Genomic DNA, 26918 nt, shown 5'->3' with positions numbered 1-26918 from the left:
TCAGAAAAAGATCCACATACATTGTGGTCAGCTGGTTTTGAACAGATCTGCCAAGGCAATTAAATGGGGAAATGAAAACTTTTTAACAAAGAGCATTGGAATAATTGGATGGCCACATATACAAGGCAGAAAAAAAAAAAAAGCCATAATCCTATGTTACATCATATGAAAAAAATCAACTGAAAATGGTTCATAGGCTAAAACTGTAAAATTTAAGAGCTAAAACTACTGATATAGTTTAACTGTATCGCCATTTTTCTAGATGGAGTTTCACTCTTGTTGCCCAGGCTGGAGTGCAATGGCACGATCTCGACTCACTACAAACTCTGCCTCCTGTGTTCAAGCGATTCTCCTGCCTCAGCCTCCCAAGAAGCTGAGATTATAGGTATGTTGCAGTAGAGACGGGGTTTCTCCATGTTGATCAGCCTGATCTTGAACTCCTGACCTCAGGGGATGTGCTCACCTCGGCTTCCCAAAGTGCTGGGATTACAGGAGTAAGCCACCACATGTGGCCTGGCAATGATGTCTTAAATATGACCGATATTCACCCGCATTTTGCAAAACGGATATACATACCACTTCTTGGTCTTTTCATAATGGATGATTTCCTTGGAAGATTTAACCCATTAGTACTAATCACTCGTTCAACTCCCACAGTACTTGGATTCTGCTTCAATCGTGTAGCCTTGGAAACAACACCCAACTCTGGTCTAGGACAATAATTCTTATGCCAAATGCTATGAACATTAGCTGGTTTTTGACATGTTTTGTCATCCCAACTATGACTTCTTGAATGGGCAGGCTAAAAAAGGAAAAGGAAAAAGGTTATTTGCAAAAAGAAAATAATCAATTTTTTTTCCTTCTGTATCAACATAAATTACAAATATTAAGTTGCCCTTAAAAATAACAGCGTTTGATGAAATAAATACCTGTCCTTGAATAACATTTCCTACTCTGCTGGTCCTATACTTTTCCATTAAATGTGTCTTATGTGAAGTCCACATTCTATTGGAAAGAATTAGAAAAGAATAGAAGCATAATGCTATATAGTAATAAGTGCTAAGTAGAAAAATAAAAGAGAAATGTTATTAAAAGTTGATTAATACGCTGGGCGCGGTGGCTCAAGCCTGTAATCCCAGCACTTTGGGAGGCCGAGGTGGGTGGATCACTAGGTCAAGAGATCGAGACCATCCTGGTCAACATGGTGAAACCCCGTCTCTACTAAAAATACAAAACATTAGCTGGGCGTGGTGGCGCGTGCCTGTAATCCCAGCTACTCAGGAGGCTGAGGCAGGAGAATTGCCTGAACCCAGGAGGCGGAGGTTGCGGTGAGCTGAGATCATGCCATTGCACTCCAGCCTGGGTAACAAGAGCAAAACTCCGTCTCAAAAAAAAAAAAAAAAAAAAAGGTTGATTAATACAATGAATGTGTTTAGTTTTACCTATGAATAAACTTGAGGCTACAGGAAAACAGAGATGCAAGGGACAGTCAGAATTCTGCAGTTGGAGCACAGCTGTGAGACTGGAGTAAAGAATTAAAGCCTTGGCATTACAGGAGCCCCTGTTGGCGGATGACTAAAGAGAGAATTATTTGACCCCCATGTCCCCATCTCCAACCTGACCAGACAGTCAGCAAACATCTACCTGCCTTCAGAACTAGAACTGAACTTCTGAAACCCAGAAAGAGTAACAGATGTAGCAGGCATTTCTGAAAGTAGAGAGATTCATTTGTCTGAAAACAGAGATTAAATAAAAGGCTAAATAGTAAATGGCAAGGAACCATGCAACCCCTTCCCGGCCTGCCCCAACTCACTTTCCTTATCCTGCTCTCAAAAGACAGCCAGCCAAAGTTTAGCCACCCTAAGCAGACCCTTCTTTTTGGAAAAATGTAACTGTGCAGAGAACATTCCAACGCTGGGAGAATTCACACATCAAGTCCAACGTGTTACCAATGACATCACCCAAGAACGAAGTCCAATATAATAAGCCCCACCCCTTCACACAATGCTTCCCGTGAGCTTTCCAGCGCCCCTTCAAATATGACTGAACAGAAGTTACTACCGTGAGGGAGAAAATACCAACACAGGAAAAAAATACACAGCAGTTACAGAGAGCAGAAAAAAAATGTCCAAAAACTTATCATAGTCTGAGAGAGAAAGATAACAGATGGCATCCAAATCTTAAAAAAAAAAAAAAAAGTACAATTAAAGAGCCCCTAGATATAAAAATATGATAGAAGGAAAAATTCAACAGAATTTCCTGCACTGATAGACAAGCTCCGTGCTGTTCACTATGTTAGCCACTAACCATTGAGCACCTGAAAGGTGGCTACTATAACTGGAGAAGTAAAACAGGCGTTTTATTTAACAAATTTACACAGCCACACATGGCTAGTGGCTACCATACGAGACGGGCTAGGTTAGAAGACAGGGAAATAGCAACCGAGGGTATTTTTAGTGTCGTTATCGATTTGCTCTCTTGGTAGGCTTGGCTTATTTCAGCTCACAGTAATGGTTACTTTTCAGTCCTCAATGGGTCACCAGTGTGTCAGTGGTCATCTTTTCCAGGCTCACTTCTTTTTTTTCTCAAGATCTGGTTCCTTTACATGGTAAACACTAAGACATTCTTAGTCCAGCCATCATGAACAACCTTAATATATCACTTTTACATATTAAGTTCCCTTAATAGATCACTTTTTTCTACATATGCTGGTTTTTGTTTTTTTTTTTAAGCCTGGAATCACTTACTCATCTTGAAAAACTCTGCTAATCCTCGCAAACTGAGGATACACATCAGTTTTTCTTTGAGCAGAGAGTAGAGGGCTTGGCTTGGAATCACAGCTCCCCTATTTATTAAAATGGTGAGCTGGGCAAGTTACTTAGGTGTCCTCTAACTGTTTCCTCATCTGTAAAATGAGAATGGTTCTGACTTCAGAGGCTTTCTGAAGAGTAAATGAGTTACTATGTCTAAGGTGCTTAAAAGAGCACCTGGAACACAGTAAATGCTCAGATGTTTGCCATTACTATGATGGAGCATTCTCTTAGGTGGAGTGAGGGACATGCTTCTCATTTGTTTCCACAGAGCCTAGAATGCATATTTAGTATAGCACTTACCACGTTTCTCTCTATATAATCCCATCTCTTTCCTATGTAGGCAATGGGCATTTGACAGGTAAGGATCTTATTTTCCTGTATTTCTTATTTTTCTTCATAGTCCAGAGGCCTAGCTAACCTAATTACACTGTTACAGTACTTGATCAATGTTTAGTAAAGGAATAAATTAGTGAGCAAGAATTAGACTGGAAGCTACGGAAAAGAAGAAATTGTTAACCAGAGGGCCAACTCAAAGAGACCAGAGGACGCAGGAACGAAATGGAAGCCAAAGTTTATTTCCAAGTTTTCCAGTCTGAGAGAACAAAAGAGACCTGCAGCTGACATTCATTCATTCAACATAATGAATGACATCTACACAATAAATATCGTATAGCCGCGAAGATCACAAAGTTCTGCCTTTATGAAGACCACATTCTACTGGGAAGAATCAGAATAGAAACATAGTGTTATACGGTAATAGTTGTTAAGTAGAAATATAAAAAGAAATGTTATTTGCCTATGAACAGACTGGAGGCTACAGGAAATCAGAGATGCAAGAGACAGAGAGAATTCCACGGTTGGTGCACAGGCAAGAGACTGGAGTAAAGATGGAGGCGTGAGTTCTTTGTGTAAATGGGATTAAAGCCCTAAGGACTTACCTACCCAGAAATGTAAACAGAAAAGAGAACAGAGGATAACAGAAATACAGAGAGAAAGAGAATGATGGGGGACCGCCTCTTGAGGAAGATATACAATGTCGAAGCAGAAGAAAACAGCAAATTGTTCAAAGAAACAGCAGAGGCGTGCACTAAGTATTTGTTAAACTGTGTATGAGTGAAAAAAAGTTTTTACTCCCTTGGTGTTCCTAGGTTTGGGTCTTTAACGATGCCAAATGCCACAGAAGCTAAATGGCATGAGATGAGACAGAACAGCATCAGATGCTTGGTATATTCAAATGAAATGCTCAAGGATAAGGTTTGATCATAAATAAGTCACTTCTTTTTTTTTTTTTTTTTTTTTTGAGACGGAGTTTCGCTCTTGTTACCCAGGCTGGAGTGCAATGGCGCGATCTCGGCTCACCGCAACCTCCGCCTCCTGGGTTCAAGCAATTCTCCTGCCTCAGCCTCCTGAGTAGCCGGGATTACAGGCAAGCGCCACCATGCCCAGCTAATTTTTCTTATTTTTAGTAGAGACGGGGTTTCACCATGATGACCAGGATGGTCTCGATCTCTCGACCTCGTGATCCACCCGCCTCGGCCTCCCTAAGTGCTGGGATTACAGGCTTGAGCCACCGCGCCCGGCCATAAGTCACTTCTTAATTTAAGAAAATTAACCAATATATGTTCTAACAGATGTAATTTCTCTAGGATTATGTTTTTAATGTACACTCTGCACAAAGCCTGGATAAAGAAATGCTTAAAAGATGCTTAGGGTATGAAGATTTGCCTTTAATACCAGTTCTTGAGATATAACTAAAATGTGCTTTCATAGGGTGGTCATCAAAACGTTACCATAGCAGTGTCTGGATTGTAGTCATCGATCTGTTCAAAAGTATTTACATCTTTATTTCCAAGTGCTATTTGAAGAGCTATGGAATCATCCACATATCTAGGTTGATAAGATTAAGGAAAACCATATTTATTAACAATCAACCAAATGATACTACACTAAGATGGAAAAATGTTTTCTATTGTCACAGAAAATCCGTAAGTTTATAACTTAAATGGAGTCTACTTACTTTACACATCAGCACTACTGAAAGCACATAGTTCGCTCTCTCTCTCTGTCCCTGCAGGAGTTAGTGTCTTCTGAAGCAAAGCCCCATGCTGTCATATCCTCCCCTTTCAAGGGAGATGGAAGAAAAAGTCCTAGCCACCACCTAAAGGACTCAGGGCTCTGTATCAGCCTCTGTGCACATGGTCAGTGGCAATGGGAAAGGCATCCTCTCCTGGTGCACTCAAATGCCCAGAATGCTCCTCTGAGAAATCGATCGTGCTTGCCATGAGGAGGTCCTCTCAAGAGCCACCTTTGGAATGTGACGGACCCTGTGCATGCTCCTGTCAGTCAATCTAAATAATCAGAAAGCACAGCGGATGAGCCTTAGGTTTACAAACAAAAAGTTGGGCTGGGCACGGTGGCTCTTGCCTGTAATCCTAGCATTTTGGGAGGCCAAGAGGCGCAGATCACAAGGTCAAGAGATCGAGACCATCCTGGCCAACGTGGTGAAACCCCGTCTCGAAAATACAAAAATTAGCAGGGTGTTGAGCCGTATGCCTGTAGTCCCAGTTGCTCAGGCGACTGAGACAGGATAATCGCTTGAACTCTGGAGGCAGAGGTTGCAGTGAGCCGAGGTCGTACCACTGCACTTCAGCCTGCGGACAGAGCAACATTCCATCTTAAATAAATAAATAAATAATTTTTTTTAAGTTGTCCCAAATTTTCACTAGCATGGTAATTTAAATGAACAATATACAGATTTCACTATAAAAAAGAAAGCAAAAAAATAATTTGCAAGCTTTTTACTAAATGCCTCACAAAAAATATCACCCTAAAAATATTGATTAAAAAAAGCACAAATTCCACGATTCTGGCTCAGAAAGGATACTGCCCAGCGTAGCTTAGTGTTTCAGGATCAACGTCATCTTCGTAGGCATTCAGAGGAACAAGTTTCCTTTTGATGGGATCAAAAACTAGCTGATAGAGGAAGGTATTGTTGGCTCGAATAAATCCTTTGATGTAATCCTCTGGTACTGTGATATTCATCTTGAGATAATGCCCAATTTTCTTGATAACCTAACAATGCAAAGCAAAAATATTTTATCTGCAACTAAAGAACTGGGAACATATAATTTTTTAATCACCCCTCACCCTCTAGAACAGGGAACATATTATCCTCAAGGCTGACTGACTTACATTACAGGATCATGAAGACGGACTGAAACATTAACTGCTTTCATTTACATCAAAAAAATTCTATCAGCAAATAGAATTTTTCTATAACCACATAATTTCACTTAAAATTCCAAGTCTCACAACTAGTATTTTCTTTGGTTTTTATTTATTTTTTCTTTTTTGAGATGGAGTTTCACTGTTGTTCCCCAGGCTGGAGTGCAGTGGCGTGATCTCAGCTCACTGCAACCTCCACCTCCCAAGTTCAAGTGATTCTCTTGCCTCAGCCTCCCAAGCAGCTGTGATTACAGGCATGAGCCACCACACCTGGCTAATTTCTGTATTTTTAGTAGAGATGGGGTTTCACCATATTGGCTAGTCTGGTCTCAAACTCCTGACCTCAGGTGATCCATCCGCCTCGGCCTCCCAAAGTGCTGGGATTACAGGCGTGAGCCACTACGCCTGGCCTTTCCTTGGTTTTTCTATTACTAATTTGAAGGATAAAAATACAGTTACATAATACTTCAAGTTTATCTTTCTAGGTGTAACTTTGAGATACATTATTCATTCATCTTCAAAGTTCTTTTTATCAAGAAAGGAAAAAACAAAGAACATACAAGTCTGAAAATTTAAAAAATCCAAATATTCTTAGCTTGTATTTTTAAAACAAGTTGACACTCTGATTTCTGTGATTCTTAAAGCTGGAAAGGATCCTAAACATTACAAAGTAAATTCATAGGTGAAAAATGGAAGACCCAGAGAACTGAAGGGATCCTGGGGTCACAGGCGAGTGACAGTATGTGGTCCTATTCTCACCTGGGATACTATCTCCCAACCTAGAGATCTTCCCATTACATTATGTCACCCTCAGCCCTGAGGACTATGCTTTGTACTCTTGAAAATAGAAAAATGGAATTTCTGCTCTCTAAACTGTAAGGGCTTTAGAGAATATCCAAGGGAGAAAATGAGCTTCTTTAATGTTTATTTTTTAAGAGAAACAACAAAGTAGTGATATCCAGAGTCTCAGAATTTTCCAGAGGATGTATGACACATGATATCAAATGAGACTTAATGAGGCAGCAGATACACGTTCGGTATACATTATCCAAACTTCTTGGCACCAGAAGTATTTCAGATTTTGAATATCTTCAGATTTAGGAATATTTGCATATACACATATGAGATGAGGTGGGGATGGGGCCCAAGTCTAAACATAAAATCCATTTCCGTTTCCACACACTGACAGCAAGAAGGTGAAGAAGACAATAAAACCGAATTATGTTTCATATAAGTCTTACACACATAGACTCAAGGTAATTTTATAGAATATTTTGAATAATTTTGTGCACCGTTCACATGAGATCAGGTGAAGAATTTCTCACTTGCCATGTTGGGGGTCAAAAAGTTTTGGATTTTTTTAACATTTCAGACTTTTGGATTAGGGATGTTCAACTTGTATATGAACACAGCTGTCTTCTATTAGGCCACATTAAAGAGATTTCCATAAATACATGCATGATTCATCTCTCTCATAACTTTTGTTTTCAAAAATATGGTTATTCTTCATAAAAGCATGCTATTTATGCTCATTTGTTTATTATAGAGTTTAAATAAATTGATAAATGTTTAAATTTTTGTTTTAATTTTTTTTTTTTTTTTTTTTTTTTTGAGACTGAGTTTTGCTCGTTACCCAGGCTGGAGTGCAATGGCACGATCTCGGCTCACCACAACCTCCGCCTCCTGGGTTCAGGCAATTCTCCTGCCTCAGCCTCCTGAGTAGCTGGGATTACAGGCACGCACCACCATGCCCAGCTGATTTTTTGTATTTTTAGTAGAGACGGGGTTTCACCATGTTGACCAGGATGGTCTCGATCTCTTGACCTCGTGATCCACCCGCTTCGGCCTCCCAAAGTGCTGGGATTACAGGCTTGAGCCACCGCGCCCGGCCCTTTTGTTTTAATTTTTAATTCAGTAAATAACAATAGCTATCACCTACATATACCAAAAATATTGCCATACAGAACTTTAGGAGCGTAAAGGGATCCTGACACCAAGCACTTTGAGAGCCACCACTACAGAATTCCAGCACAGAGGTCAAAAGACTGTTAAGTTTAATTTTACCCTAGAATATTCTGCTCTTGAGCCTCTTTATATCAGTCTTTATTTTTAAAATCACTACTTTTTTGTCAACTCAGAAAACATGATTCTTCCAATGTATGTTTGCTGCTAAGGCAAAGTTCTAGTGCCGGTCATTTGCTCCTTTTAATAATGTAACATAGGTTATTCACATAACATAAGATTTAAAATCGATATTCTGATTTATTATTTTATTAAGGAAATGCTTCAGAAATGGAATACACTTGGCAGATCACTCTTACCTTTACTATATCTGGATTATTGGCTAGTTTTAGGACTTTGCATGCCTTTGCTAATCCAATCCCACGCAGTGATGAGAGGTAGTCACAGCCTGAAAGAATACACATGTAACGAAATTTCTCTTCAGTGAATACATCCCCAAGCTGTCTGCACATTCCTAGCCGAGCCTGATCAACTTCAAGTCCATTTCCAAACTGATCCATCTTTAAAATCACCTTCAAAAGGAAGAGAAATCGTTAATACCTAGCAGGGCCACTTTTATTTGTTATTACTAATCCACTGCAATAATTTTAAGAAATCTTTCTTGTTCTTCACCATAACACTGAGAGGAGACACAGACAGACAGGCTGATGATTCAAATTACGCTGAAGCATAGGATATGACTAGACAAGGATATACAGCCAGGACTCACTTGTCACAATTATGGTATAAAGAAAGCTCTTTTTCTATCTCTTTATTTCCTACCTGTGTTACAGGGTTGTAGTGATGATGAAATCGTAATGTACACAAAAACATTTTCTCTGCCTTTACCTTTTAAGTAATCTTTTTCCTTATTATTGAAACAATACATGTTTATTGTAGAAAATTTGGAAAACATGGAAATTCAGGAAGAAAACAAGTCATCTATATTCCCCCATTTATCACTGTAACCTAGCATTAACCTTTTGATAGACTCTTCTAGTCATAAATATAGGCATTAACAAAAATAAGAGCAGCCTGTAGTTTTGTATCTTAATTCTCCCCTACAGTTTTCCATGAAATAGTTTTATTCATAATTCCAAATAAATGCATAGCAACCCATTAGCACAAAAGTTAGTATACCCAACGTAACTGAGAAACATAAAGCGTATGTTGTCATTATTCAAAAACAAAACTGGTAAGTCCATATTCTACTAAAGAATTTGTAGAAAACAAAACAAAACCCTCCAACCTTAAGGGCTTACTCTGAAAAAGTACCCAGATTACACAAATGTCCAGGAGCAAAGACTTTCTTTTCATTTTTAAATAAAATAATTATTAATATTATAAAAATAGATGTCAGGTAAAAATATTCTATGAAGTAATTTTATATTTCACAATCTTTATAAATTTTATAAATATTATAAATACTATAAACATTTTATTAATATTATAACTGATAATTTCCTGGACAGGAAAAACTTCAGCTCCTTGATGTACACTATTCCCATCTACATAGAAAAGTAACATGTAGTAGTAGGGTTAAGTACCTTTTTACAGCCAAAAGCTAGGAGATCCGAGTCCTCTGTAATTATAGCTTGTACAATTCCCGCTTTGTTGAGGTAGGCCAGCTGCGCATCAGCTTCATATGGAGCCACGAGGCAATCTACTCCCTGAGACCGGGCAGCCTGGAGGAGAGAATCACAATGAATCTCCAGCACAGCATCTGGAAAGCATTAAACAACTTCCTGTTTCAAACCCACTTTATTACCAGCCTCAGCACGCACATGCCAATATTACTTTGAGAAATCATTTCCTCTGAAGTAGAGTTTTTCTACTGCAACTTCCAGTATATGTTGAACTAATTATATAGCCACTAAGACATTTTTAAAAAAATCAATTTATAAAATTTGGAGAAAAGAAATACTCCTATACAGTCAGAGGAAAAAAAAAAATCCTACAAGCCCAAAAGTAATTATTTTATTTTTTTGAGACAGGGTCTGGCTCTGTCACCCAGGCTGGAGTGCCATGGTGCCAGCCATCAGGGCCCACTGCAGCTTCGACCTCCTGGGCTCTGGGCTCAGGTGATAATCCCACTTCAGCCTCCCGAGTAGCTGGGACTACAGGTGCATGCCACCACATCCAGCTAATTTTTTTGTATTTTTTGTAGAGACAAGGTTTTGCCAGGTTGTCTAGGCTGGTCTCAAACTCCTGGACTCAAATAATCTGCCTGCTTCAGCTTCCCAAAGTGCCAGCATTATAAGCGTGAGCCACTATGCCTAATTATTTTAAATTACAGAAAGCTTCCTCCCAATTGACACGAACCCAGAAATTAAAAAAAAAAAAAAAAGAAAGCTTCCGTCTTAAGAACAGCCACGTTCCAAAAAGCCACGTTCCAAAAATACACATTTGTTTGGAGTTTTGAATATATTTTCCCCATAAAAGTAACGGGTTGTCCTGTCAGGCTACAAAAGTCGAACAGGGTACTGACACAGTATTGATAAAATTATAGACCATATCCAGCAATGTCTTGGAGGGAAACATACACATATGTATGTACATATATACACACATATATAACTCTCCTCTAATAATATACATATATTAAATATTACAGACTATAGAACTATATTTAAACCAATGCATTATAAGAAAATACTTCTAAAATAATATTGCCGAGAGACAGAGTCCCTATCATAGCCTCTGTGTCAAAATCTAGGCAGTTGGAACTGGAACTTCCTTGTTCTAAATCACAGGAAAATGGTTCCCAAGGCCCAAAGAGAGAAGAAAAAAAAGAGGAAGGAGGTATCAATAGCTGCTACTATCAATTTTGGTGACAACTTGCAATTTGCGATTTTTCTCATTTTTTTCTTTTTCTGCCCAGCAACAGTGCTCCTCTCACCGGGGTATGCCACTACGTGTCCAAGGTTTCTCCTCTACTTCCACACACGATGCGGCCTCTCTTCTTGTGACTACACAGAGCACACATTTTCTCCTAGACTTCACTCTCTCCTGCATCCCATCCTTTCCTCTTGACCCATACGGAAAAGAGCCAGACTCAAATGACAAAGCCAAAATAAGTACTGTAGTATTTATTTTAGCTCAGGAATGGGATGACAGAACTGTTTTAAGCTAGAAAAAGCTGACTCTGACAGGCGTGGTGGCTCCCGCCTGTAATCCCAGTACTTTGCGAGGCCGAGGCGGGCCGATCATGAGGTCAGGAGTTCAAGACCAGCCTGGCCAACGTGGTGAAACTTCGTCTCTACTAAAAAAAAAAGATACAAAAATTAGCTGATGTGGTGGTGTATACCTGTAATCCCACCTACGGGGAGGCTGAGACAGAAAAATCGCTTGAACCCGGGAGGCGGAAGTTGCAATGAGCCGAGACAGTTGGGTGATAGAGCAAGACTCCATCTCAAAAAAAAAAAAAGAAAAAGCTGACTCCACCTTTAGCAACCCACCTTTAACAGGCCAGGCACAGTGGCTCATGCTTGTAATCCCAGCACTTTGGGAGGCCGAGGCAGGTGGATCACCTCAGAACGAGAGCTCAACATCAGCCTGGGAAACAGAGAGGAACCCCATCCCTATTAAAGATACAAAATTAGCTGCGCGCAGTGGCTCATGCCTGCATTCCCAGCACTTTGAGAGGCCAAGGTGGGCAGATCACCTGAGGTTGGGAGTTCAAGACCAGCCTGACCAATATGGAGAAACCCCCTCTCTACTAAAGTCACAAAATTAGCCGGGAGTGGTGGTGAATGCCTGTAATCCCAGCTACTTGAGAGACTGAGGCCGGAGAATCACTTGAACCTGGGAGGTGGAGGTTGCAGTGAGCCGAGATCACACCACTGCACTCCAGCCTGGGCAACAAGAGTGAAACTCCATCTCAAAACAACAATGACAACAACAAATAAAAAACCCCTGTACCAAGCACGTTCTAAGAAGGGGAAAGTGAGGGCTGGGACTGTGGGCACCCCGACACTGAGATTTACAGGGATAAGGAAAGAAGCTGCTTCAAGGAGGAGGTAACAGGGAACAGAAGTCTGTAGGGTGCCTGAGGCAATGAGGCTAAATCGCAGACCTCTGTCATCGGAGAGTGCCAGTTACAGTAAGTGTTGAGACTACAGGAGAGTTGGGTGAGACCAACACTTCCAGGGATTTATTCCTTCCACCTCTTTATTTTTTTTATTTTTAATAGAGATAGGGTCTCACTATGTTGCCCAGGATGGTCTCAAACTCCTCAGCTCAAATGATCCTTCTGCCTCAGCGTCCTGAAGTGCTGGGATTACAGGTGTGTGTGCCCGGCCCTCTTCCTTCCATTGTTCTGGAACATAACTAAAGAGAGAACCTTACTTATGCCTAAGAATTTCTCCTGAAAATTGTTGAACTCTTCTTTATCTAATGATACTGTTCCCTTCTTCGGATATCTGTCCCTTACTTGAGATTAGGCCTAGAACGATTTTCCACCCTTGATTTTCTTGCTCTCCCATTAATAAACAACTTATAACTAGCTTTAGTGAACTTGCCCACCTGGCCATTCAACTTCATTTTTTATTGGCTTACTTTAATTACTTTGTGGGCCATAGCGTGTGTGATATTGATAGACCGGGTGAAACACTCTCGGGCCTCCGAGACTTTCCCCTCACGAAGAAGCTGCTTTCCCTTAAGAAGATTGGCTTGTCGCCTTCTGCAAGGGAAGAACATTTTTAAAATATAAAACATTTAAGAGGCTGACTCAAGAAACTATAACAAAACAATAATTCAAGAAGCTTTCCTAAAATTGAAACAAGTTTTTGACTCATTTGAAAACACACACCAGCTCCTTGAGAACATTAACCCTAATGCTTTGGGCTTCTAAGGCCAAAAAAACACGTGATTTCAAATGTATATGTGCACACACACACAAGATTACCATCAGGCTTTTCCACAATAATTCTTTTACGTCAAAGAAAATGCAGTAACTAAGATACTTTTTTTAAAAAAAAGTGAAAATAATGTAGTAGATACATAACACTTAAGGAAATCTGTTCACATACTAGGCTACAAAATAAATTTTTATTTAATTAAATTTTATTTAATTTAAAATTAAAATGTTATTTATTAATTTGTTTAAGCCAAGCACAATGGCTCATGCCTATAATTCCAGCACTTTGGAAGGCTAAAGCAGTTGGATCGCAAGGTCAGGAGTTCAAGACCAGCCTGGCCAACATGGCAAAACCCTGTCTCTACTAAAAATACAAAAATTAGCTGGACATGGTGGCATGCACCTGTAGTCCCAGCTACTTCAGAGGCTGAGGCCCAAGAGTTACTTGAATCCAGGAGATGGAGGTTCCAGCAAGCTGAGATTGTGCCACTGCACTCTAGCCTGGGCAACAGAGTGAGACTCTGTCAAAAACTAAAAATTAAAAAAATTAAAAAATACTTTTTAGTGACTGGATCTTACTATGTTGCCCAGGCTGACTACAGTGGCTGTTCACAGAAGTGATCAGAGGTCACTAAAGCGTTGAACTCCGGGGCTCCAGTGATCCTCTTGCCTCAACCTCCCGAGTATCTAGGACAACAGGGGAAGCCACTGAACCTGGCTTAAAATTTCAAAAATTGGTATCCTATAGACTACAGTGTCTGACCTTGGTGCAATGAAGTTAGAGATTAAGTAGAGGAATAACTTACTCTCTTCTAGATCTCTCTACTTCCTTTTTAGAAGGTAAAGTACATCCATCAAATACGAGAATAGGCTTGATCCCATGAGATAGCAACATATTTACAAATTTCATACAAAATCCTACATACCTATGGAAATAAAGAAAAATACATTTAAGTGCTTTGCCTTTTGTAAGGTAATACTACTTCTGCTCTACTTTAGGCCAGATGAGAAGGTTTTTTACGTTGTTATTTTAAGCAAATGTTTTCATAGGAATTGGAACTCTGACTAGACTTGGATTCAAATCCCGCCTTGGATACTTATGAGCCATGTGATGTCTGGTGAACTACTTGACCCTCCAAGTCTTGGTTTCTTTATCTGTAAATTAAAGAGCTTTGATATTCCTAATTCTGACATCTTTGTTTCAAATCTGGTCTTTTTCTGCCATTTTTTTTTTAATTTTAAAAAATTTCAAATCTATTGAAAAGTTGAAAGAACAGTATAACAAACACTGGATTCCTCCAACAATACCATATAGCAGCCATGTAATTTAATAGTGATACAGTATTATCTAATTCTCAGTGTATATTATAATTGGTACCACTGTCTCAATAATGCTTTTTATATTCAGTGGTGTCCTGGTAAATGTTTAACCACCAGTTCTGGGGGAAGAGGTGCCTGATTTCCCTGACATAAATGTTCCACAATGGCAGATGAGCTACCTACATGAACTCAACAAATGCTGAGTTGAGAAAACATGGTGTGTAAAGAGCTCACAGGAACTGGCTCCAGGACACCATTGCTACTGTTTTTTCCAAATTCAAGATCCAATCAAGGATCAGGTATTGTATTAGGTATTGTGACAAAAACAACTGCATTCACAACTTCTATCATTTTTTTTTGAAAAGAAAAAGGCATTTTAGCTGAAAAACAGGAATGGGAAAACATAATCTTTAAAGACAATCTTTTCATATAACACAAATTTAGCAGCTAAAATAAAGAAAAAAAAAGATGAACTTTTAAATCATATATAGTCACCAAGTGACAGGCTCTGTGCCTGTAATCCCAGCAGTTTGGGAGCCTGAGGCAGGAGTATCATGAGGTCAGGAGTTTGAGACCAGACTGACCAACATGGTAAAGCCCTGTCTCTACTAAAAATACAAAAAAAAAATTTCTGGGCGTGGTGGCAGATGCCTGTAATCCCAGCTACTCAGGAGGCTGAGACAGGAGAATTGCTTGAACCTGGGAGGCAGAGATTGCAGTGAGCCGATATTGCACGATTGCACTCCAATCTGGGTTACAGAGTGAGACTCCGTCTCAAAAAATAAATAAAAAAATAAATCATATATAGTCATCTTCATAGGAGACTCACTACATTATTATCCTATTTTTTTCTATTTGTTGTAGGTCAGTCACAGTGAACTTGCATTGGTACAGAACAATGATTGGGACCTGTTGATCATAAAGCAAAATTTAGGAGAAAGTCAATGTGAAATTAGAACAAATCTTACAAGACATTTGTTTTTTGCTAACTAGGATTAGCAGTATATTTTCTGTACCCAAGAGTGTGGGAGTCAGAAATTATCACGGATTTTCAAAGCATTGTTAAAAAATTTATCTTAGGTTAAGAATTGGGCCAGACACAGTGGCTCATGCCTGTAATCTCAGCACTTTGGGAGGCTGAGGCAGGTGGATCATTTGCGGTCAGAAGGTCGAGACTACCCTGGCTAACATGGTGAAACTCCATCTCTAGTAAAAATACAAAAATCAGCCAGGCGTGGTGGTACATACCAATAATCCCAGCTACTTGGAAGGCTGAGACAGGAGAATCACTTGAAACTGGGAGGCGGAGGTTGCAGTGAGCTGAGATCATGCCACTGCACTCCAGCCTGGGTAACAGAGAGATTCCATCTCAAATAAATAAATAAATAAAGGAGATATTAATAGTCTTTGGTTTTCATCCATTAGTGTCTTGATACTCTGGCTTATTATAAAGAAAAAAACTAGGCTCGTCCGATGGTAGGGTGTTATCAAAACTTATTAACATTAGTGTCACTAAAGTTAGTATACAACCCCCACTGCTAAATTTGACTGGCTTTTAAAAAATAAATAAATAAAAATAGAAAGAGAAAACTAGGCCATTATCACAGAGGGAAGTCACCCCTGATTTGGCAATATTCTAAAACATACAACTCTCGCTTCCTTATAAATTATGGCATTGAGTGAAAACAATCCATTTCCGGGGTTGGGGGAAGGCATTGTACGACTCATTCTTAATTGTCAAAGAATTAATATAAAGTCCAGACTTACCTATCGGTAGGTTCACCTTTGGCTAGTTTTTCAGCACAAGCAATAGCTCCTTTGTGAAGCCAGCAATACGTATCCACAGCTACTACCTGCCCTTTATACTTCCTCACGTGGATGGGTTCAGAAGCTTCTTTGATAAACTGTAGCAAGCCATGTATCCCCATGGTGCCAAATTAACTACACGACATGAAAAGAGACAGAACAGTAATATTTAAAGAAAAATACCTTTATCAAGATATTTTGGATAAATAAAGAGAAAGAACTGGGAGTCCAATGTAGAAATTGTTTAGATATTCGAGAATCACTAATCTTTCATATTTCAGCAGGGCTCCTCCCTGTCGAACAATTTCCATAGGGTAGAATTTACATTAATTACTAATACTACCCCTAATGCCACTTGACAGTTGCTTAATGTTTATTGTATTCAAAGTGCTTCTGTACTTTGACTCCTAACATATGCACAAACAAAACCATGCATGTGATGGCATCACACTACCTCTACAGAAGGGATTCATTATAAGGGCCAACATGCAATTCAAGTAAGAGTAGAAACTCAAAACAGTTTGTAGGAAGGTAAGCATTTCAATTAAAAAACAAAGGAAAGGCCTGGTGTAGTGGCTCACCCCTATAATCCCAGCACTTTGGGAGGTCGAGGTGGGCAGATCACCTGAAGTCAGGAGTTGGAGACCAGCCTGGCCAACATGGTGAAACTGGTAAAACCCCGTCTCTACTAAAAATACAAAAATTAGCCAGGCGTGGTGGTGCACGCCTGTAGTCCCAGCTACTCAGAAGGCTGAGGCAGGAGAATCACTTGAACCTGGGAGACAATGGTTGCAGTGAGCCAAGATGGCACACTGCACTCCAGCCTGGGCAGCAGAGTAATACTCCGTCTCAGAAAAAAAAAAAAAAAAAAAAAACAGAAAAAATTCAAAGAGTTACAGAAATGATCCTGTACTTTTTTAGTACTGAAATTCGCGGCTGTCAGAATGCATTATTCCAAGCACAAACATTCTGGTCATAAACAGTGGCCGTGCCTAGGGGCAAATCCACCTGTCTCTCAGAAAGCTACCCCAAAGAACAGTGAAACTGCGTCTGCTATGCAAATACAGCTTCAAGACAAATGCTTTAGCTTTCCACCTGCTTCCATTCTGGTTGCAGCCCCCAAACCCTTTCTATGCAAAGATTCTGGAACTGTCACAGCCCTTTCTGATGAACGGACCTACTCCCCCTACTCTACAATAAAAAGTCAGCAATGTGCACTGACCAGTTGTTTAGCGTTTCATAATATAAATCTCTCCTACCAAACATTAAGTATGGAAGGAAGGGAAGAAAGAAAGTACAGGATCAGAAGTCAGCTTTTATCAGAGCTCTAAAGGCTCTACACCAGCAGTTCTCAAATTTCAGAGGTTCTTAGATTCTCAGTTTCAATCGGTGATTGGGATTCATCAGTTTTTCCTGTGAGGCTTGGGACTCTGAATTTTAAACAGAGCAGGTTACCTGGATGCAGGTGGTCCTCGAGCTACAGGTTCAGAAAAACAGTCTCTTATCTCTCAGATGATGTCTAAAGTTTTCTCTCACTCGGAGGAAAACGGATATAATAGTTCATGAAATTTACCTAAGTTCCTTTCTGGGCCAGGCAAATATCCTCGAATAAGTATTTCTTCTTTACCGCAGTAAGAATGGCTGAGTGTAATAGTAAGAATGAATGAGCACGTATCTCAAAGAGATCGAATGTGGCACTCGAGGTAACAGTAACACCATCTTCACATTATCCCTCTGTCTCGCGGAGATGTGCGGGCTTGGCCCCAAGCCCATTCCAGATAACACGTTTCCTTAGGCCTGCATAACATTATGGAAAAATGTACTCGTCAACATTTTTTTGCTTTTTTGTGAGACGGGAGTTTTACTCGTTACCCAGGCTGGAGCGCAGTGGTGTGATCTCTGCTTACAACCTCCGCCTCCCGGGTTCAAGTGATTCTCCTGCCTCAGCCTCCCAATTAGCTGGGATCACAGGCGTGCACCACCACACCTGACTAATTTTGTATATTTAGTAGAGACAGTGTTTCTCCATGTTGGTCAGGCTGGTCTCGAACTCCCGATCTCAGGTGATCCACCCGCCTCGGCCTCCCAAAAGTGCTGGGATTACAGGAGTGAGCCACCGCGCCGGCCACTTGTCAACATTTAAAGGTGGAGAGGTTGCATGTAAAACCTGGACTGCCAGTTTCTGGGGATAAATGAGAGAAGTCTGGCAACCCTGGCGCCTGCTCCAGCTCGGAATCATTTGCTCTTTATCTCCCTCCGTTCACTAATCGCAGGCCTCACGTGGCCAGACGTCCCCTAGGAACAAAACAACATATACTCCACTCAGGCTGAAGGCTCTGCTGTCAGGTCCACGCCAGATCCTCTCCTTCCCTTCCTGGAAGACCCCGAATCCCGAGAGAAGGGTCAGAGGGGTGACACGCAGATCGACCCCCAACGGAACCCAACCCATTAGCCGCCTCACAGCCCGCTCCTCTCACCTTCCAAGAAGGGGCTCTCCTTGTCCCCTTGAACGGAGCCGAGTGGGGCTGGAGAAATCCGCCCCTGACGCCCCCCAACTCACTGAGGCCAGAGCACCCACGACCAGCGACGCCGAACACGGGTAACCCGGCGGCACCGCGCGCGAAAGCCGGACCTTTCAATTTGCGCGGGTTCCTTGTGGCCCCGCCCAGCGGATGTGACGTCAGCGCGCATCCCGCAACCCGGCTCCGCCCCCTGCGGCTTCCAACTCTTAGGGTCGCATTCTGAGCCCTCGGTCTCGCTGGACAGACACGGGTCCGCTGCCCTAAGACTCCAGTCGCTGCTGCCGGCCGGAACACCATGCGGCTTCTTGGGGGCGCGGGTGAAACTGGCGCTACTGGTCGATGGCGAGCCCCGGAAGTTGGGCGTGTTTACAGCCGCAGAGACTGCTGGGGGTTGTAGTTTTCTCCTGGCTGCAACCCCGGCTCGGGAGGCTGACATTTAAAGAGCACCGCCGCGCGTTTGTGTTGAGGTTTTTCAAACGTGGGAAAGGAGGTGCGCTGGAGTTCGTGGCTCAGTCCCCCTCGGCGTCCTCAGTCCCATCCTAATTCCTTCATTCTCTTTAAAACGCCCAGTCACCTCTGTACAAATCGAAATTGAATACAGTTCACGCTGGGCTTTTTTTTCCCATTGCAGTAGTAGTATAGGTTAAAATCTGTTTCTACCACTTTACCTAGAATCCAGCTTCGTTTATTTTTAACGTAAGTGGGGGAAAATTAACTACAGAACAAGGTCTTGAAAATGGACCTTACAGACAAAGACTGTAAAGGCATTTCGGACTTTCCCGGCCATTTGTGGCTAGGTTTCCAGTCCGCATAATATCCCAGACCTAGTCGCTGTCCTCTTCCCTTAGGAATATTGTGATTAAAAAAAAAAAAAAAATGCAAGAAACCTTAGGCCGGACCACGGAGTAATGCTCTGGGCTCAGACATCAAATAATTCAGACTCAGTTCAAGAAATTGAAGGGGAAGAAGAAAATGCTCCCCATTTGATTACCTTCTTTACATAGTTATCCCTTCTTTTAAAGTCTTTTCATGATCAGTCTAACATCTATATGCCAATTTTTCTTTCTTTTTTTTGAGACGGAGTTTCGCTCTTGCTACCCAGGCTGGAGTGCAATGGCGCGATCTCGGCTCACCGCAACCTCCGCCTCCTGGGTTCAAGCAATTCTCCTGCCTCAGCTTCCTGAGTAGCTGGGATTACAGGCACGCGTCACCATGCCCAGCTAATATTAGTATTTTTAGTAGAGACGGGGTTTCACCATGTTGACCAGGATGGTCTCGATCTCTTGACCTCGTGATCCACCCGCCTCGGCCTCCCAAAGTGCTGGGATTACAGGCGTGAGCCACCGCGCTCGGCGCCAGTTTTTAAGACATCTATAATGCCTTGAATTTGTTACTAAAATTGTTGAAAAGCTGCCACCCCTGGGGAATGTGCTTGGGAGAGCAGGCTTGCTTCCTCCCTGGTTCTGTTCTGCAGAGCTGCGACTACGTGAGATGAGAAAAGTCATCTTCCCTCCCTCTTCCAAGGGCTACGGTACACCTCACCCTAAACTAGCTGGGAGTGGATCTTGGGGAAGGTGGGAGACACTTTCAAACTGCCTTACATTAAAGAGGCACTTCCGTGTGTGCAGCATGTGTTTGCAGAGAAGCCTTCTTATAGCCATGGGACTATCCAGCTGTAGTAACCGCTTCAGTGCCTAGAATCCAGCTATGACTATGTCACACATGACGGTCTTAGGAAGGTACAACAAAATAAAAAAGATCCCCATTCCGGCTGGGCACAGTGGTTCATGCCTGTAATCCCAGCACTGTGGGAGGCCAAGGTGGGCAGATCACCAGGTGAAGAGATTGAGGCCAACCTGGCCAACATGGTGAAACCCGTCTCTACTAAAAATGCAAAAATTAGCCAGGCGTGGTGAGGTGCCCCTGCAGGCCCAGCTACTTGGCAGGCTGAGGCAGGAGAATCATTTGAACCGGGAGGCAGAGGTTGCAGTGAGCTGAGATCACACCACTGCACTCTAGCCTGGAGGCAGATCGAGACTCCATCTCAAAAAAAAAAAAAAGGTGCCCATTCCAGCTACACTGAATCCATCATAAAACTAGAGTAAGAGTTTGCTGCACTGCAAAGGGCTTGTGTATTTACTACAAATTAGACTCCCAAGGTTTCAGATTGGGTTCTTGGCTGCAGTGTTGAAAGACTAAAACTGAAAAAGAAAACCCTAGTTACAATACACTTCGTGAACAGAATGTTTTTTCTCTTTGGGAGGACAAAATCACTGGCATCAATTTGTGCAGTAATTTACTACTGCCTTAAGTGTGCCTGTCAGTGCCAGGTGGTGTGGGGATCATAAAGAGATGACCTGTGTGTTCAAGGAACTTAGAATCTAGTTCTGTAGACAAAGCGCAGTTTTATCAAACCGTGAAGTCACAAATCATGATGGCATGTTTACTAAATGCTAAAAAAAAAAAAAAAAAAAAAGGTATATCTCACACGTTTCCAGTTTAAGATTCAGTTCCAATGTTACCAGTTTCCAAATGTCTTCCCCAAGTTGGATATTTGTTTGATATGCACAAGCATTCTGTGATGACTCTTGCCCTGAGGCTTCTCACACTCTCACTGTGTTTGGATTGGCTTAGTCCTTTAATAGCCTGAAGATCGTTTAAGATAGGGTTGCCAGATTTAGCAAATAATAACGTAAGACACCCAGAAATTTGAATTTCACATGAACAGCAGGTAAGTTTTTAATATATCTAATGTAATACTTGAGACATACACTAAAAGAAATCCCTGTTTATCTGAAATTTTATCTTGGCATTCTGTAATTTTATCTGGCAACCTTACTTTGAGGGCAGGGATTACGTCTATGAATTTTCATATCCCAGTACCACTAGTGTAGATTTTAAGCATTTCAAATGTTTGGACTCATGCGTGTCCTAGGTATGGCACTATTATTATGGGTTTTCTGGGCAGCTCTTATCTTTCATTACTCTATCTTGTTGAAAGATCAGGTTGCCTGATTTTTACTTTGGAAAATATTGTCTCCATGGTTATAGGGCAGTGTTTTCTAAGGTATGGAACTTAGCCAATGATTTTGGGCCTAGTGAGTGTTGTGGGGGCACCTCTGCATGGCCTCCTGCCTTTGCCTGGTTTCAGGGCGGCTAGAACCACAGCTGAGCAGCACCTCCCTCTACACACAAGCACACTGATGCACACACTGGTAATTTCTAAGAAGAGACATAGGAGTGGGGGTTCTTTTTAGTCAGCAGCATGAAAAGGCTTTTTATTTATTTCTTTTTGGAGACAGTGTCTGACTGTGTCACCAGGCCAGAGTGCAGTGGTGTGATCTCAGCTCACTGCAACCTCCACCTCCTGGGTTCAAGGAATTCTTCTGCCTCAGCCTCCCAAGTAGCTGGGATTACCGGTGTGCACCACCGTGCCCAGCTAATTTTTGTATTTTTAGTAGAGACAGGGTTTCACCATGTTGTCCAGGATGGTCTTGATCTCCTGACCTCGTGATCTGCCGGCCTCAGCCTCCCAAAGTGCTGGGATTACAGGCGTGAGCCACTGTGCCCAGCCATGAGGAGGCTTTTTCTAAAGCTCAACTTTCCTCCAAATCAGCAACAAGGGACTAGGGACAAACTCAAGTGCTGGGCAAGTCAGCATCCTCTTGTCACCTTATGTGGGACTATGTTTTTATTACGCAGCATGACACTTGTTTTTTGTTTGTTTGTTTGTTTTTTGAGACGGAGTTTCGCTCTCGTTACACAGGCTGGAGTGCAATGACGCGATCTCGGCTCACCGCAGCCTCTGCCTCCTGGGTTCAGGCAATTCTCCTGCCTCAGCCTCCTGAGTAGCTGGGATTACAGGCACGCACCACCATGCCCAGCTAATGTTTTGTATTTTTAGTAGAGACGGGGTTTCACCATGTTGACCAGGCTGGTCTCGATCTCTCGACCTCGTGATCCACCTGCCTCGGCCTCCCAAAGTGCTGGGATTACAGGCTTGAGCCACCGCGCCCGGCGCAGCATGACACTTCTAAAAAATAATATAGCTGGCTTCAAGATACACGTTTTAGGGAAACTGGCATAGGTCTTTGGTGAAGCTCTCTTGGAGGTGATTGACATATTAGCATCGACATTACCTATCTATCTAAATAATAAGTTTTGCTATTAGAGTCCTGAATTATGGTACTTAGGGAGCAATTAGTATTTTTCAAGTTGGTTGTGTATGTTCACATCCTTAATTTATTTAACACTCATAACAATACTATGAGGATGGCACATTTGTTATCCCCATTTTACAAATGAGATAACTGAAGTACAAAGGGATCTGAACCCAGTGTAGTTTGGCTCTAGAGTCTGTGATTTTAACTTACCTTTGGATGGCTAGTATATGCATTTACCTATGGAGAGATAGATATTATGTTAACATTTTCAAAGTTATCAATTGACTAAATCCCCTTTGGATGATTTGGGAAAAAGAAAGAAAATAAACAATTCTTATTTCTAATCTACTGTGCTTTTCATGTGATCCCTCATGTAATCCTCATAATAGCTCTGGAAGATAACTATTGTTACCCTCATTTACAGAAGAAAAAAATGGAAGCAGAGAGAAGCAGGCGATCGTGTCATAAATCTAAAGCTGTTACATGATGCGGATTCAAACGTGATTCAAACTAGTATCTGTCTGACTCCAAATGCCTATGTTCTTCGCTATGACACACACTGGGGAGAATTTACCCAGTGAATAGCAAAGATGCAGAGAGGAGGAGGAATACATAGTTCCGGCTAGTAGCAGGCTGTCATGGAATTGTGGGATCAAAAAGACAATAGGCGGCCAGGCGCGGTGGCTCACGCCTGTAATCCCAGCACTTTGGGAGGCTGAGCAGGTGGATCACGAGGTCAGGAGTTCAAAACCAGCCTGGCTAACATGGTGAAACTCTTTCTCTACCAAAAGCTACAAAAATTAGCCAGACATGGTGGCAGGTGCCTGTAATCCCAGCTATTCGGGAGGCTGAGGCAGGAGAATCGCTTGAACCCCAGGCAGCAGAGGTTGCAGTGAGCCCAGATCATGCCACTGCACTCCAGCCTTGGGTGATAGAGTGAGATTCCACCTAAAAACAAACAAACAAAGACAATAGGGTCAATCCTAACTGTTTGGATCCAAAGACACATTTTTCTGACTTTGGCCTTCAAAGCCACTCCCAGGTGAGCTCCAGGTGAAGGAGTGCGAGAGGACATCTGTAATCACGGCCAGGCTAACTCTTCATTCTTATGAGATCTTTAATAAATCACACATCCAGGGCCCAGTGGTTCAGGCTGGGGAAGCTCCTCTTCTTACGGCTGGCGCGGCACCAGCCTCTCTCACGATTTTCAGTGTTACCACGACTTTTTCATGGCCCAAGTGAATCCGTTTATCTCCATGCTTCAACTTTTTGCTTTTGTGTTAAAAAAAAAAATTAAAAATACAAAAGGTTCCAAGAAGGCTAACCACTTTCTCGGTGAACTTGGGACTCAGTCACAGGCGTGAAATGGATATTGCGCTTTTGACTTCAGTGACGAAGTGTGACTTGCAGTGGGATATCAGAATAATGTTCCAAGGTGGCGAGCTGGTGAAGGACATGCACTCACTGGATAGCAAAAAGGGACATTTCTACTGAAAACTCAGTGAAATACAACCTTGAACAGTGAAACAGACATCGATACACCAACACAGTGAGAAAAACAACCAGCAACAGAATGCTTAGTGAGGAGAAATACAAGATGGAGAGGCTCAGCTAAACAAAGGTGTCGCATTGATTATAAAGCTAAGAGTGGTCCTTGTGTGGTAAGTGCCAGCCTCTGCATGAAGCAGCTGGTCTCAGAATAAAAGAGTAACGAATTTCTTTCCACTGATTGGTCTTCCAGCCTCCAGGGGACTTACTCAGCCAGCAGTTCTATTTTCAGAAGCAGAGGACAAACCCGTGCTTTAATTCCATCATTTAAAATCTAATAAGCATTTTTAACAAACATCTGTGGCCAGTTTTTCCATTGTTCTTTTGTATATCTATATGCATATCGCTCTATCTCCATAGATAGCTTCCATTATTCCTTATATACTAGCTTAGTCAAGAGCTTAATCTCTAGCCTAAATTTGCTTAAATTCAGATCTGGGCTGTGTAATGTATTTGTCAGGTCTCCATATGCAAGCCTGGAGCCTGGAAGTCTGAAGTCCTGCTTGACTCGGCTAATCGTCTCCCACCCCCTAACCCACCCCACCCCCCACCCTCACCCAGCGGAGCTTCCCTGGACAAGCCCTTCATCTCACCCTGCCATCTTCACTGTTATTATGATAATACTCCTATCCCACCCACCACTGTAACTGAACTTATGATAATGTATACTCCCTGCCCCTACCCCCACCACTGTAACTAATCTTACTCTGTAACTTTCCACTGCCCACCCCAAACCTATAAAACCAACTCCTATCCCACTGCCCTTTGCTAACGCTCTTTTTGGCCTTAGCCTACCTGCACCCAGGTGAATAAACAGCCACGTTGCTCACACAGAGCCTGTTTGGGGGGGTCTCTTCATTCAGAGCGCGCATTGTCAGGAGCATTAACTGTTCATTTGCTGACGTTAAAGTTCTCCATCTCTTTATTTGGTTGGGCTGAGCTTGGAGCATGATATAACCTCCAAAATGACTTAAACCAAGACTGCACTAGGCTAAGTGAACTACTGCACATTGACCCAATACTGTGATCACCAGAATAAAATGAAAAGAAATAAATTATTTTTCATTTTCCTTATTTGAAAACTGGGAGGAACAATAGACCTAATTGAACAGCTTCATAAGATCGTGAAGATTAAATGAGATAACCTATTTATATTGTACAGAGCCTAGAGTGTGGGCTGTGACATTCAATAGTGAAGTGAGAAAAAGCCCCCGAAACTGAGCCGCGTAGAGCGATGCATCGTCTGTCAGGAGCTTTCACATGCATTTTTTCATTTGGTCTTCAGACGCCGAGGCCTCAAGCTCCCTTCAGTGCTCACCTCATATCATAGGACTCGTGGTAGAGTCAGAATCTTTTATCTAAAGGAGATATTTTCATCCTTAGATTAATGTCCTCTTTACAATCTCACACTGCTTTCTTTTAAAATGAAATTGCTGTTCTTTTTTGTGATTGATTCGGCCAACTTCATTTGTAACGGTAGAATCAAAATTAGAGGCCAGGTCTCGTCCTACGGTTCCTCATCCTGAACCTCTGGTCTCCCTCAAGAATGACTCGGAAGGAACGGAACTGATTCAATTAAAACTGTGCTCATGCGTGTTATCATTCATTTCTGAAAACTTGCTGGGATTTTAAAGAACTTTTAGTTACCTAAAGGAAGGAGATTAAATTTTACTGAGCAGAAGTCTTGGTTGGAAATGACAGCGACGCCTCTCAACTTGGCTTTTGTAAAGAGAGAATGCACTCCCTCTGTTACTCGGGCTGTCTAACAACCCCAATACCTCAGGATGTGACCTTATTTGGAGATAGAGTCTTTGCAGAGGTAATCAAGTTAAAATAAGGTCATTAGTGGAGGGTGGGAGTGATGTTTTTTACGAGAAGGAAAAATTTGGGCAAAGATACACATGGAGGGAAGCTGTGAGATAGCACAGGAGGAAGACAACCACCTGGAAGCCAAGGAGACAAGCCTTGAACAGACCCTTCGCTCACAGTCCTCGGGAGAAACGAACCCTACAGACACCTTGATCTGGGACTTCTTACCTCCAGAACTAAGAAGCAATAAATTCTGATTGTTTAAGTCAATCAGTTTATGGTTGTCACAGCAGTCTTAACAAACAAACACACTCTCTTGTACCTGAAAAGTTCAGAAATAACTCAAGGATTTAGGCGCAGATGGGCTTGAGGGATCAAACGACACCATTCAGACCAGTGTCTATTCATCTCTTTTTCATCTGTGCTGATTTTACCCTATCTCGTCAATTTTAAATGCATGTTTTCATATGTTTGAAATCAAAATGCAATATACAAATTCTTCTTACATTTCTTTAATGTTCATAGTATAGAAAATAATGGTATATCTTGTAATTAATGGCATCTTAAGAAATCTTAGAGTGTTCACAGGCTGGCTATTCATGTGGGCTAATATGTACCTCAAGGCTTAATATCTAAGTTACCCAATGACTCCAGAGAACCTTTTCCCAATTGTTTCAGCAGAAGGCCCTGAGCAAATGTTCACTGGCCGTAACTGACCTGACTTTGCACATACTCAACCCTGAAATGCAGGCTTGGGGAAGGGGCAGGTAGACTTCAGCACACTGAAACCACATGGCCTAACAGTAGTAAAAAGGGGATTTCCTGAAAGAAAATGAAGTGCTTTTACCTGCAG

At 41.8% G+C, this 26918-nt stretch overlaps 1 protein-coding gene across 4 annotated transcripts in view; it reads right to left on the bottom strand.

Annotated features, from left to right (window-relative positions):
• EXO1 (exonuclease 1) overlaps positions 1 to 18647 on the bottom strand; it is a 38176-nt gene extending 19529 nt beyond the window's left edge. For 2 of the 4 annotated variants that reach the window (XM_074385397.1, XM_039464273.2), the window contains exons 1-10: positions 18501 to 18647; positions 17597 to 17820; positions 15985 to 16158; positions 13704 to 13823; positions 12597 to 12720; positions 9587 to 9724; positions 8360 to 8572; positions 5698 to 5885; positions 4604 to 4700; positions 577 to 802 (exon numbers count right to left, since the gene is read on the bottom strand). In XM_074385397.1, the coding sequence (XP_074241498.1) occupies positions 577 to 802; positions 4604 to 4700; positions 5698 to 5885; positions 8360 to 8572; positions 9587 to 9724; positions 12597 to 12720; positions 13704 to 13823; positions 15985 to 16145 (1267 nt within the window). In that variant the 5' untranslated portion in view covers positions 16146 to 16158; positions 17597 to 17820; positions 18501 to 18647. The other 2 variants (XM_074385399.1, XM_003935335.3) reach the window with 2 other exon arrangements.
• Between the last annotated feature and the right edge of the window lie 8271 nt (positions 18648 to 26918).

Source organism: Saimiri boliviensis, chromosome 14 (assembly GCF_048565385.1).
Source record: "Saimiri boliviensis isolate mSaiBol1 chromosome 14, mSaiBol1.pri, whole genome shotgun sequence".
Classification (NCBI taxonomy): Eukaryota; Metazoa; Chordata; class Mammalia; order Primates; family Cebidae; genus Saimiri; species Saimiri boliviensis.
Note: the sequence above shows the minus strand (reverse complement) of the source record. Positions and strands in the feature narration are given on the sequence as shown.